General features: G+C 45.5%; 1 protein-coding gene across 1 annotated transcript in view; it reads left to right on the top strand.

Annotated features, from left to right (window-relative positions):
* TBXAS1 (thromboxane A synthase 1) overlaps positions 1-14,909 on the top strand; it is a 127,374-nt gene that overhangs the window by 25,123 nt on the left and 87,342 nt on the right. Inside the window, exons 2-3 of the mRNA XM_081148131.1 lie at positions 3,933-4,026; positions 6,851-6,903. Coding sequence (XP_081004257.1) covers positions 3,933-4,026; positions 6,851-6,903 — 147 coding nt within the window. The remainder of the gene's footprint in view (positions 1-3,932; positions 4,027-6,850; positions 6,904-14,909) is intronic.

Here is a 14,909-nt window from a genome sequence, read left to right as displayed (position 1 = left end):
AGATTTTTCCTTATGTTAAGTGAAAAAGTAGAAATATAGAGAAATAGAAATGGAAAATATCACCTCAAACATATAAGAATACTCAGAAGGTAAAAATTAGAAAGAATTACAATAAAATGAGAGTAAGCTTTCTCCTCGATTGTTCTAGATTTTTTTGCCCAAATTTCTGTAAAGCATTTCTTCTGGAGATCTAGCAAACCTCATATTCTACTCCCGTGTCATAAAACCTTTCGAAAGGACCATTTAAGGCCTCATTTCTAATGAAGCTTCCAATACGGCCTCAATTTTGTAATGAAATTGCTGGCCAAGTCTTTGATGGCTGTGCATGTTGTGAGTGTAGGGTAACCACGAGGAAGCAAAATTTTGGAAGGGAAGGAGAGAGAGAGAGAGAGAGAGAGAGAAACATCCATGTGAGAGAGACACATTGATTGGTTGCCTCCAGCACACAACCCAACCCAGGCCAGGGATCGAGACTTGCAACCCAGGTACGTGCCCTTGGCCAGAATCAAACCTGGGACCCTTCAGTCTGTGGGCCGATGCGCTAACCACTGAGCAAAACCAGCTAGAGCTTAATATGTTTTAATTGACTTCAGAGAGAGGAAGGGAGAGGGAGAGAGAGGTAGAAACATCAGTGATGAAAGAGAGTCACTGATCGGCGGCCTCCTGCTGTGGATCAAGCCTGCAACCCAGGCATGTGCCCTGACCAAGAACAGAACCATGACCTCCTGGTTCATGGGTCGACACTCAACCACTGAGCCACACTGGCCGGGCTCACGATGACAACTTTTAAAGTATCCAGAGGAAATATTTTTTATTCTTTTTTCATTCACTCTCTAAAACGCATTCATGGGTATTCCCAGTCTCGCAGTTTTCTAGGGCTGCCACAACAAAGTACCACAAACTGGGCTTAACACCAGAGTTTGTGATCTCACAGCTCTGAAAGCTGGAAGTCCGAAACCAAGGTGGGTACAGGCCGCGCTCCCTCTGGAACCCGCAGGGGAGAATCCTCTTCCTGGCTTCTCGTGGTTTGCTGATGATCCTTGGCTTTCCCTGGCCTGTGGCTGCATAACTGCAGTCTCTGCCCTTGTCATCACATGGCATTCACCCCGTGTCTCCATTCACGTGGCGTCCTCTTATTAGGACAGCAGTCGAAACGGACTAGGGGTCCACTCTGCTTCCACATGACCTCATTTTAACTCACTAAATTTGCAACACCCTCTCTCCAAATAAGATCATATTCTGAGATACCAGGAGTGAGGACTTCAACTTATCTTTTTTGGAGTGACACAATTCAACCTCTAACTCCTGGGGCCCATAGATTCCTGGTTAAAAGCCTGTTGAGAGAGACAGAGGGGACCCTGGCACCAGGAAATATGAAAAAAGGGTACAGAGAAGGGAGTGGGAAGGAGACAAATGGAACCCACTTTGCAACTTTGCTCGGAGCTCTGGCAGCAGTGACCTCTCCCTGCTGATTTTGGTGCAACGACTTGAGTTACTGATGGCAGCATTTGGCAATTGCTAGCTGAAGGCACTGAAGGTCCATACTTGGGCCCGGCCAGGGGTGGCTCAGCGGTTGAGCATCGACCTAGGATCCAGGCGATCGGGATTCGATTCCAGATCAGGGCACATGCCCGGGTTGAGGGCTCTATCCCCAGTTGGGGGCATGCAGGAGGCAGCCGATCAATGACTCTCTCATCATTGATGTTTCTATCTCTCTCTCTCCTTTCCTCTCTCTGAAATCAATAAAGATAAATTAAAAAAAAAAAGTCTATACTTGGGTCAAGGCTGCAGAGTGAAGTTTGCTGCTGTGTCTAGAACACTCTCTGCTGATGCCGTATATTTGAAAATGTCTGAATTTTGTGCAGGGACACACAAGCAGCATTTTCATAAGTGGAGTTACATAATTAGGACATGGACTTGCATAATAATTAGCAGTGTAATTAGGCACAGACTTCTTGTCCTTTAATTAGACAATCAAGACATCTAATTACAAAATTAAGATGTAATTACGTGGCCCAAGATGACACATTTCCTTCTACCCATTAGAGATTACATTGAGAAAATGACTCACAAAAACGGATGCAGACATGAACCTAGAAACCAGGTTTGAGATGCTGAGGGAAGTACTACGTGGACTGGTATGTGCCCTTCGGTCTTGCCTCTTAGGTGAGAGGGGAGCTATTTAAAATATCATCGTCCGTTTGAAAGGATGACTGTCGCACCCTGGGCTGCCAACCTTTGCTACACACGCTAATGGGGGGAATGTGGGTGCGACCGATCCATGTAATTCGCACGTGGCTCTTGATTGCGGTTTGCAATTCCACTTGAACATGGACTGAAATGTGACGTCCTGGGGATTCATGGAAACTGGACAATGCAGCCGTACGGTGGAAACTTCGGGAGGGAGGGCTGGGAGCAGAACCCTCCTTGCTTTCCCACCCTGGCTTGGTTCTCCCTGTGGCCACCTTAAAAGGAGGCCCAGCCCGGCCGGGTGTGGCTCAGCGGTTGAGTGTCGACCTAGGATCCAGGCGATCGGGGTTTGATTCCCGGTCAGGGCACATGCCCGGGGTTGTGGGCTCGATCAATGACTCTCTCATCATTGATGTTTCTATCTCTCTCTCTCCCTCTCCTTTCCTCTCTCTGAAATCAATAAAGATACATTTAAAATAATAATAATAATAATAAAAATTAAAAATTAAATAAAAATAAAATAAAAGGAGGCCCATTGCTCGGGATAACACGAACCACCCCTAAGCTGGGCCGGCCTTCCCCTGAATAGTTAGTTGAGTGCTCCGTGGAAAATTCTTGTTCGAAGTGTTCCTCACCGGACTGCCGGGGGGGGGGGGGGGGGGGGGGGGGAGGGGGAAGGGGAGAAGGGGGGAAGGGGGGGGAGGTCTAAGGCACTAGCAGACGTTCCGTCTCTCCAACAAGCGAGTGACGCTTCCAGCAGTGGGCTTGGTTTTTAAGTTCCAGTCTGCTACGAAGCCCAGCTGCAGTGATATGCCCTATATTTTCCTTGCTCCTAAATTAAGATTTGGCTGATCTCTGCATGATGCTAAACATCCAGTTTGACTCATTAATTTTTCTGAACTAACTGAACTTTTGACCTAATTAGCTGGCTGATCAGGGATTCCGGCCGTATGTCCAGGCTTTCCGAAGCCAGCTCCGACTTGCGCGGTGTTATCCCTCTGTCCCCATAAACTGCTGGAACAGCCCAGTAACTCCAGTGTTTTGACAGCCACACGCACCCCTCCAACTGCCGCTCTCTCCTGGAAGGTGGCACCGAAAGCTGTCCGGCCGCATTTCCTGATCTTTAGTTAAGAAAATATGCTCCCCACATGGCTTCAGGCCGTTGAACAAAGGCATGCAGGGCTTGCTCGCGGCTGGTGATGAGGTCTCGTCTCCATGGAGTGTTCCCTCCGTCCCAGTTTTATTATTTGTCTCTATTAGGCCGTGGAATGTGCTGAGGGACAGATTATGTGCAGGGGTCGATTTTGACCAAGGAAATAGACACATTTGCACAGGAAACTTCTTTTCGCCATTGTGACTTTTTACCTCCTGCCTTCTGAGACAGTCGTGCAGGGTAGAGTTAGAGGCAAGGGGGCTGAGCGAGGGAGAGGTGTGTCTCAAAGAACAACCTGGTGATGGCCATTTTCGGTGGGGAGGGCACTTACACTCCAGGCTCTCCCAGGGGTCCTCCGGCTGTGAGCTTTAGGGTTTCCTGGTCTCTAGCCTGCCACTCCATCAGGAGGAGTTCCCTGGGTTCTACGCTACTCACTCACGCTGTCTCTTCAGTCCTTAGATACCTTCAACGGGAAACGTCTTTTTCTACCCTTACTTCCAGAAGGACTCGACAGTTCTGACACCTTATAAACCCGGAACTGTGAATGCCACCTCAGTTCCTCTGATTTTCCATTTGCTTTTCCCCTCAGGTACTCCACTTCGGCATTTTCCAGACTGGAGAAGTTGGGCATCAGACACCCCAAGCCTTCCCCTTTTATTGGGAACCTGACCTTTTTCCGCCAGGTAAGGGCTGTTTTCTGTGCCTTCTAGCAGCTGTGCCCACGGAGCACTGCTCCTGTCCAGGTCCCCCCCACCTGGAGTGGTCTGTATGTGAATGTGCTATGTGATGACAATGACCCATCGCTTCTCACTCCTCATATGTATTGAGTCCTGTCATCCATTCACCCAAAAACCCAGTTACTGAGTGTCCGAATGTGCCAGGCCCTGGAATGTGGAAGAGGTAGGAGTCACCCATGCCCTCAAGGACACACACCAAATAATGGTGGACAACAGCAGATGGGATATATCCTAGCACTAGATGGGGTGGTCGTCCTTCAGAGGAGAGGGAGATCCATCAGAGCTGGAGTCATCCTGGAGGACTTCCTGGAGAAAGGGGTCTGGTAGGAATGATTGACACAAAGACAAGGACACACAGGACAGATGGGGAGCGCCGTGTGTGAGGCACCCGCATGAGAACCAGGGCACAGCTTGATGAGCAGCCTGGATGCCAAAGACTGGGGAGCCCTGAGGAAAGCAGCTGTGAGAGAGAGAAGAGGTGGGGAAGGGAGGGGGCCAGATTCCTGACAGTCTAGAAGGGCAAGGGGAGGACCATTGTGTGCTATCATTTGTGAGCAGGAGATGGGCAGCAAAGTGGACGATGACTTTGTAAGGGAGAAAATTTAGATCAGGGCTGAAGAATCCAACTGTTGTTGAAGTCGAGGTGTGAAGTGAAGACTTGGCCCAGGGTGGTAATGCCAGTGAAAAGAGAGGGATGTTGGGGGCAAAATTAGTACCTCGTGTGACTGATTAGGTGTAGAGAATTCAAGGCAAGGTGAGTCAAACATGCCTGGAACTTTGGAGCTGTGGTAACAGGGCGAAGGGCCATGAGATGTCAGAAATAAAGGTTGGAAGGGAGACGCCTTTGCTTTGCCAGAGTGACTGACTAGCAAGTGGAAATGTCCACATTTGTAGATACAGGCCTGGGGCTCTATGTTCTAAGGTTATTTTTTCCCTCACATTGGGTTTTCTCAGAAGCCAAACGGTTTATTCTGCTAACTCATGGGGCTGCGGCCACCAGACCTGACATCAGGAGCCAACAGACCCAGCGTGTGAGAGCCACCAAGCCAAAGGCAGGAAGAGTAAATTTGGGCCAGTGCTGATAATATCCCTTTAAAGTCTCTTTAGGATTCCCCCACTCCTGCCCCTAGAAAGGCAGGTCCTTGCACCAGAAAGGAAATCACATTAGCCATTTCTTTCTGACCTTCCTCCTTCTCAGTGTCTCCTCTATTCCTTCTGTCCCTTTCTCTGACCTTTTTACAAAAATGTTTTTATTGATGTCAGAGATAGGGAGAAGGAGAGAGAGAGAAACATCAATGATGAGAGAGTCATTGATCATATGCCTCCTGCAGGCCCCCTGCTGGGGATCGAGCCCACAACCTGTGCATGTGCCCTGACTGGGAACCCAACAAAGCCTCCTGGTTCATAGGTTGATGCTCAACCACTGAGCCACACTGGCTGGGCTCTTCCTAGTGTTTTTTTAAACACCTTCTCTCATCTCTATCTTAGGGTGGCCAGCTCACAGCTTTAAGCCCACAGCTATCTCATCCGGGCTTCCTGTGAGATTCCTGAAGCAAGTGTGAAGACATTTCCGTGTCAAATAGAACAGACCAGAGAGGAGATTAAATACATTTCACATATTTCTGGGGGAGGTGGTGATCAGTTGCATTCAGTTGAGTAATTACTTTGGTATTGGCATTTGGAGGGAAACAGTCTAACTGTGGCTGTGAGGGGAACACTGCGCCCCTCCCTCTGGATAATTTCCACATATGCTCTTCTTCAGCTTGTCACCGTTCTGTGTGCAAACCCTGCCAAGTTCTTTCGAGAACACAGAGATTCCAGTGACTATTTTTATATCCATATACACTTTCCTTGATATATGGCAAGCTTGGACGGTGAAAGTCGATCTGATGAGAATGGAATGTGTTTCCGCCAAGGACATCCAACTCTTTGACCTCCCCAACTCTCAACTCTCACCCGCCCCTCATATATCTGCCCGTATCCTCCTACCCTCCACGCCCACAGCACACGCCTGGCACTCTCCACTCCCCACCTCCACCCGACCCATGCCTGTTTTCATGTAAACTTCATTCCCACAGTGCACTGGATCCGGCACTTACGAACCCTTCGCCCATAGATCCCTCTGCATGTATCTGCACACACTCCATCCCTATACGCAATCCCATCCCTACACCACGTGAGTCTAGCATTTTCTGAGCTTCCACCCCCACCCCCTACCCCATGCGTACCTCCAGGTGTGCTCCTTTCCCACTACAAAATGTGTCTGGTGTTTTGTCCTATATCAAATTGCTCTAAGGTTCTTATATTTTCAATATGTTGATTTTAGTTAAAATTGAACTTGGATGACAATAATTCAGAGTTTGTGATCATTTGGATAGACCCAGCAGATGTTTACACATAGAGTGGCTGTGAACAGAGGCTTTGCCAAAAATAATAATAATATAAACCAAATTGCAGAGGGGAATGTTAACATAGTTGAGAAAGCAAACAGTTTTCAAATATTTTAGCAGCAATTATACACAAATAGTTTAAGTGCAGATGATCTTTTCTGTCCATTAAAGCAGAGTTTACGGAGACTTTTCCTTGGCAGCCTATATATTTTTAAAGCTTTAGTTTATTCTAATACTCCAAAGCACTTGAAAGCAGTATCACTTCAATTCCTTTTTATTGTTTATGTAATTGCGATCTCGCTGTTCCAGACTTCTGAATAAGTTTGAACACTTGACATTTTGTTGAATTGGATTGTTACTCTAGTGTGTGTTTTCTGCAGGGTTCCTGGGAAAGCCAAATGGAGCTCCGAAGGCTGTACGGACGTCTGTGTGGGTAAGAGGGAAACTCCATTCTCCTACCACATATTCTGATTTTTGCGTGGCGAGTTGTTTGGAAGTAATGACATACTGGGAAGGTGCTTGTGTTTCTAGCTTTTAAGGATCCACTAAAGGGAGTGCCTGGCAGATGAGGCCCCTAGAAAAGACCCCAGGATTGGCCAAAGGGACATCAGATAGCCTTAAACACCACCACTTCCTAGGTTTTAAGACCCTGGCCAGCCATGACTGGTGTGGTTGAGTTGGTTGAGCATCGTGCCACGCACCAAAAGGTTGCCGGTTCGATTCCAGTCAGGGCACATGTCCGCGTTGCAGGTTTGATCCCCATTAGGGGGCGTGCAGGAGGCAGCTGATCGATGTTTCTCTTTCTCTCTCCCTTAAAAATCAATAAAAACATATTATATTAAAAAAAAAAGACCCTGACCAGCTGAGTCAGGCCCTGAGTGCTTTTAGCATCATCTGTTTTAGCATGAGGGTGGGCTGCAATGGGACCCAGTGGCCCTCCATGCCTCGGTCTACTTTGCCTTGATAACCCATGGCAGGTCTTTCCCCATGAACTTATCTGAACCTTACTTGGATGTGTTTTGCTCAGCTCTATGGGTAAAATACACTGTCAGCTGTATGACTATATCATCTATCCTTCGGTCCACTACACTTTTGAAAGTGAAAGGGGGTGTTATTAATAACTATCCCAGGACAGCAGTGGAAACTGAGGCTGTCTTGGATATACTGGAACATAGGGTCTCACCCTAGTTGTCAGCCAGGTAAAGTAACATAGCCTTCCCTTTATTTTTTTCTGAATTTTCCCTTTTATGCTTCAGCATAGGCTCCCCACTCACCTGTTTCAAAAAATGAAATTCCAGAATCTGGTGAACAAACCCATGTTCAAAGCATCTGCCCTATGCAAGATTTTACAGACTTGAATCAACTGATTCTCAACACATACGTGTCTTTCCACACGAATCCTAATCATTTCATCTCTCCTCACATAGCTTATCCTTAGCCACTGGCTGATTTTAGTAGCTCTTTTCCAGACCTGCAGGTCGGTCAGAACTTTTCTAGTGCAGTAAAGTTCTGTGTGTTCCTAATGTACATCCTGATGTGGTCCAGTGGCTTGTGAGCCTTCAATCCCAGGATACGTGATGCTTGTTCCCCAGGTGATGACTTCAGAAAGGGACTGACCTTTACCCTGTGTAGAAACAGCCCTATCAAGAGACCCACAGTTTGGCCAAATTCTGCTTACCCACTCTTTAGTTTGCTCTGTGACCCCATGAAAGTAGTAAATTAAGGTACATTAGATGCTCTCTGTATGAGTTTGTTATTGCTGTCTCACAAACCACTCTAAAATGAAGTGACTTGAACAACAAATTATTGTTTTTATCACGTGTCTGAGGTTTGGCTGGAATTGACTGATCTAAGCCATCCTTGGCTGGGAAGCTGAGCTGAGCTTGCTGGTGCCCCTGCCGTCAGCTGGGCAGGCGGCTCTCACAGGTCAGGCAGCTCTGCCCCACGTCTGTCATCCTCCTGGGAGCAGCAGGTAGCCAGGCAGGCTCTTCTCGCGGAGAAGGCAAAGGTTCAAGAGAGCAAACCCAAGAGCACAAGAACATTCCAAGCGTCTGCTGTATCATGTCTGCTAACATCCTATGGGCCAAACCAAGTTACACGGCCAAACCGAAAGCCAGGGCGAGGAGTCCTGTGGCCAAGCACGGCACTGATGGAGCGGGGAGGTGTGTTTCTCTGACGGAACGGCAAGGAGATGGCGCATATCTTTCAGGAATAAGCAGCTCTACCGCATGCTCTAAGGCCCCTTCCAGCTTGGTCTGTCTGCCTTTCTTCCTTCCGTGTGTGTGTGTGTGTGTGTGTGTGTGTGTGTGTGTGTGTAGCGTCTTGCTTTCAGCATGACAGATACTCAGTAGAGGCTCAAGGGACTGACCTATCTTTCTCTTTCTCTTGTGCTGTTCTATTGCTCTGTAAGAGTCCTCATTCGACCTGTCCCTTTCCAATGGTGTCATTCTGCAGCTGATGTGACACTGACCTTGCAGACTGCCTCGTACATTTATGAGGCACAGCACTGACTCAGGATGACAGTAGCTTCCCCAGAATTGGAAGAAGGCCTCCCTGAATTTGAATTCCAGGAACCCCTCTCCTGAGTACTTCTTGTCCAGACCTTTCAAAATAGAGCCCTTGGGTATTTTAAAGTAATCTTAAAATCTCAGATAAAGAATTTAAAGGACACTGTAATAACTGGTGGGTGGTTGTTGTTGGTGGTGGTGGGGTGTGTGTGTATGAGAGAGAGAGAGAAAGTAAGACGATTGGTTTCCACGACAACAGGATGTCCAATCAACTTTCCCCCAATTTTAACTAAGTTAACACAATGTACCCTTTCATTTCAAGAAAACTTAAAGAGAATGATTTCAAATGAGGTTGTGGAGATAAAAACTGCAGTAGTGTCTCCACTCTGTGTTCCCAGCTCTGATGAAAAGGGGGGAAAGAAGAGAAAGGTGATGGCATAATTTCTTCATACAAAGCCATTACCTTTCTCTGCTTTAGGAAAAAAACACGAGCCGTAAAACGCTGACTTCTTTGGAAACGTGTCCACTTCTGGTTTTAGCAGCAGCACGGTGGTGGGGTAAAGTCCTGTTTGAGCTCTTTAATCCAGATGACACTAAGTATGTTCGCCTTTTAAAACAAAAGGGTTGACTAACTCTGGTCAAGACGGTGGCGTAGGTAAACATGATACTAAAATCCTCTCACAACCGGATCAAAATGACAACTAAGCCTCACTGTGGTTTTAATTTGCATCTCTCTGATGATTAGTGACTTTGAGCATTTTTTCATATGTCTCTTGGCCATCTGTGTATCCTCTTTGGAGAAGTGTCTATTTAGGTCCTTTGCCCACTTTTTAATTGGAATGCGTGTCTTCCTTTTGTTAAGTTGTATGTGTTCCTTATATATTTTGGATATTTACCCTGGACTGGAAGAATCAACATCATTGAAATGTCCATACTACCCAAAGCAACCTATAAATTCAATGTAATCTCTATTAAAATACCAACATCATATTTCACAAACCTAGAACAAACACTTCGAAAATTTATATGGAACCAAAAAAGACCCCAAATAGCCACGGCTATCTTGAGAAGGAAGAACAAAGTTGGAGGAATCACAGTACCAGATATCAAGTTATACTACAAAGCCACTGTAATCAAAACTGATTGGTACTGGCACAAAACAGACATGTCGATCAATGGAACAGAACTGAGAACCCAAAAATGAACCCAAGCCATTACGCTCAATTAATATTTGACAGAGGAGGCAAGAACATATAATGGAGTAAAGACAGTCTCTTCAATAAATGGTGTTGGGAAAACTGGACAGGTACATGCAAAAAAATGAAACTAGACCACCAACTTTCACCATACACAAAAGTAAACTCAAAATGGATAAAAGACTTAAATGTAAGACATGAAACCATAAAAATCCTAGAAGAGAATGTAGGCAGCAAAATCTCAGACATCTCTCATAGCAATATGTTTGCCGATACATCTCCTAGGGCGAGAGAAAATAAACAAATGGGACTACATCAAAATAAAAAGCTTCTGCACAACAAAAGAAACCATCAACAAAACCAAAAGGGAGCCCACTCTATGAGAGAACATATTTGCCAACGACACACCTGTAAAGGGTTAATGTCTCTGCCTTTTTTGAACTTGAATGTAAAGTGGGTGGACTGGCATGAACACCTATACTATTATTACTCATAATTCTTGATTAGAACTCTTTTGAATTGCACATTAGTACCCTTGGAGGTATAATATGAAGAAAGCAAGGCTTTATCACTTTAGATAACCTTCAGTCAATTACTGGTTATCTCCTTTAGTCTAAGAATGAGCCCTAAGTTGGATTTATATTCCTTTCCAAGCCCTAAAAGACCTATATCTATATAATCATCACACATTTGTGATTAACTATAAACAGGATAGAGATTATACCCCTTTAATTTGTAATTGCCTTTGTAATCCAGTGGATGACAGCCTTTATTATGCTATTACTATTAATTACTTATAAATACTTACACAGCACCCTAAGTTCAGCTCATTTGTAACTTCTAAAGGCTCCATTCAAAGCTCCCTTTCTCTATCTTGCCTGTCTTTTAAGTGACATCTCTAAAGTTATTCTTTTGTCTAGCCTACTCCCCATTTCTTCTCGCCCCCACATCGCTTTAGCCTTGATCTCTAGCATAAACTTATTTCCCCTTTGGTCAAGTTTGACTTTTGTGCTTCCTAAGACCCATCACCTATGCCCTTCCATTAGTTAATGGCATCTGATCCTCATATCCCTTCATCAAGGCAGACTTGTTAAATAATCTCCTACACTCTCAGGGGAACATTAAATTGTAAGTAGATGAACACGTACATTGTCCATAACTCATAAAGCACAAACCACTATATGGAAAAAGGTAACACTGACTCCCACCTTGGACCCTCACATTCCTCCTCAAAAGCAACCTCTGCTCTCAGTTTCTTAATACTCAAATGGATATGTGATAGATGCTGTCCTTTACTTTGCTTTGTTCATTATTGATATTTGGGGGATTGCCCCATTTTAATACATTCATCTTGTTAAATGCAAATTCTGTTTTTAAAGAATTCCACTGCATAAATGTATCCTAATTTTAAAAACAAGTTCTCAACTGGTGAACACCTTTTACTTTTATAAACAATACTGCAGTGAACATTCTTGCATATATATTGTTGCAATCTTATGTCAGCATATCTGTAGAATAAATTCCTAGAAATAAAATTATTAGGTCAAAGATTATCTACATTTTGCCCTAGCTGGTTTGGCTCAGAGGTCCGGGGTTCGATTACAGCCAAGGGCACGTACCTCGGTTGCAGGCTTGATCCTGTGTGCAGGAGGCAACCAATTGTGTCTCTTTCACATCCCCCCCCCCCCCCCCCGCATTCCTGACATCTCCTTTTACCTTTATTTAACACCACTTCCTTTCCCCCCTTCATTCTACGATCACTTCTTGGCTGCCTATTTTAATGACTACTGACTCACACTCCTGAAGATCAATTCCTTTTGTTTGGATAGAAAAACACCAAACAGAGCATGGCAACTACATAGAAACCTGAACTTGAACCCAGTTCCAGCTCCAATTCTCTATCTGCCATTTGTTAGCTTAATGGATTTAGGCCAATCACTTCTCCCCTCAAAGCCTCAGTTTTCTCAGATGTAAAATGAGGGGTTTTGGACTAGATCAGTGACTTTGGCATTTTGTTTAATAATAAGCCTCAGTAAATAATATAATTTACATTGTGATACAGTACACGCGCACACACACACACACACACACAGACCTGAAATTAAAGTTTTACAAAATAATGTCTTATTTACTATATAAGATCTACTTTGATCTGTTCTCTTCTATTATTTCATGAAAAAATCAAACCAATACAAGCTGGTCACGCCCCATTAAATTGGTTTCATAACCAGTAGTGAGTCAAAATGAGCCATATGAAAAGAAAAAGGCCAGGTGATATCTGAAGTCTCTTCCAGTTCGAAACAAGATGACTGGAGACTGATGACTCAACCCCAACAGTCCACAGTTTTGCCCCATTGTGCTTTAAGACGCTGAGAAACCTCTGAATAAATCAGAAAAAGCCCTCTGTTGGCAGCTGAAGTCAAAGCTAAGCCGAGGCCCTGCTCCTCCGAGATGGGCTCCTACACCTGACTGTGGACCCAGGCCTGGCACCAGCTGCCCCGGAGCACCTTCCTTCTTTCTTAAAATCATAAGTTCAAGATTATTAAAAACATTTGCCAGCCTTAACCCAGAATCTTTCAAGCCAGAAAGCTTCCCAAAATATATTAGTCGACAATTCAAAACATCTCTCTGTGATTTTTGCACTGAGTGTAAATATGTAAGTAGTTCAAGTAGATATTCTATCTCAGCTTGGCATGGCCAGTGGGTCCCTTACTCCCAGGGGATGGGGCAGCAGAGGAAATGACCTAGAACCTGGAAGGGGCCCCATTCACTGGGGCGGGTGAGGTCTGAAAAACTGACCCGGCTGCGGGTGCTGGCAGAGCAGGTTCCAGCTGATGAGCAAAGCACAGATCGACAGGGTAGGAGAATGACGCTCCCCATCCTAGGAAGCACTGCCATCGCGGGTGGCCCGGAGAGGTGCCGGCTGGACAACAGTCAGGTGTTCGGGAAAGCAGGAATCGGGAAGGCTGCCAGTGGACACTACGGCCCAACTGCAAGGTATTCTGGGCCCTGAGGAGGCAGTCTGGCAGGAGCACAAGCAGCACCTCAGGGAGACAGGCCCAGGGGACACTCAGTCCATAGCCTGAGAGCATGACGTGGGGCCCAAGGCTCAGAAACTAGACCCAATCCCTGTTCTCAGCTGGGGACAAAAGGTCCATCCTTGCTGAAGATGCTGTGGGGCGTCTCACTTCTGGGAACGGGCTGGAACTGCAGGTGGGGGGTGAGCACCTGGCTGGGAATTCAGCCACAGATTTTCAGTTCTGCATTTCTTGATGTGTATATTTGCCAAAATCCACCAGGACATCAGGCTCAAGGTGGAAGGGAGCTGATCAAATGTGGCAGCAAGAACTTTCTACCCCCCAGATGACAGCCCTGCACAGATGTGTTCCCAAACAACAGAGCGTCGCAAATTAAAATCGCATAAAAGCTCTATTTCTAGCTAATATTTTCCAATAATAAATTCCGTATTTAATTGAATTGTACCTGCAACAAGTCCAAGTTGTTCAACCCTAATGCAAAATAGAGTTATGTAACAGGGTCCTGAATCACTGTGGCGCTTGCCAAGGCATTTTCCCATCTGGAAGCAGGGCCAGCGAACACAAGGCATCGCACGTAGGTCTTCTGTCGAGAACTCTTTTGCTCAGATAATCTCAAAAACTGTGCACATTGGGCCAGTTCTTATGGCTCTTAACCCTAACTCATCGAGAACACAAATAACACCCCTATTGTATCCAAAAAGAAGAATGACAACACATCCTTGATTTCACAAGTTTTTTAAAAAATCACTCCCAAATTTAAAGAAGCAACTAACTCTCAGTTCACATGGAACTCAAAGTTCTTCTTCAACCACTATTTTGTGAGCAGAGAAACTTTTCCCAAACAAGTTCTCGGAACCCTTAGGCAATTACAAAAACAGTTTTAAATCTTGTTACTCACACTGGGCAAAAGGCAAAGCTCTCTAAATGTGCAAATTAAATTATCTCTAGATATATAGTGTAAGTTTTCTAAAAAAGAGTCATAGACCATCACACATACATTTGAAATTCTACTAAATTTGGAATAAGCAAAGTTTATCTTTAAATGGCCATACTCTCCTTTTCTTCCTTGTAGAGTTGGGGTTGTTTCCTGTACATTCTAGTTATTCCTGGTCAGTCTTGTGTGGACCATTTCTGCGGCTGTGCGTATCAGGTCATCCCCAGCAAGGCGCTGATGGGTTTTTGATGCCTACCTGCCTGGGGCAGATCATAGAAGCTTAACTACTAAAACAGTTTCCTTTATTACTCTTTGCATCTCCAGACCATGCTCCCAGCAACTTCACCCCCATCTCGCCTCCAAATTGCAAGAATTTTGCAACCTAGTCTATGCACTTACCCAGTTTTCCACTCTGGGTAAGGGTCTCAGCTTATTGGCCTCTTTACAAAGGCCTGGTTCTCTAGCATGTTTTCCAGGCTCCCCCACATTAACCACTCGGGAGACACAGTACATTATGCTATTTTTGCCTCTGCTGAAAGAGGAACTTGCTAACCTTTGCCCTGAGCCTGTGGCTGGTGGCTGGCCTGTCACGGAATGTTAGGTAGACGTGGTGAGCGTGGTCTTTTGTGTAGCGACACCCACCAGCACTGCTAGACACTGCTCAGGCCACAGGGCAGGTGGGCATCCAGGTACTGATGGAGACCACTGCCTTCTACAACAGGACCCCCCAGGGAAGGAAATCCAGGTCCTCCCCAGGTCACCCG

The sequence above is a fragment of the Miniopterus schreibersii genome (genome assembly GCF_964146895.1).
Source record: "Miniopterus schreibersii genome assembly, chromosome: 9".
NCBI lineage: Eukaryota > Metazoa > Chordata > Mammalia > Chiroptera > Miniopteridae > Miniopterus > Miniopterus schreibersii.
This window is presented reverse-complemented; position numbering and strand designations above follow the sequence as displayed.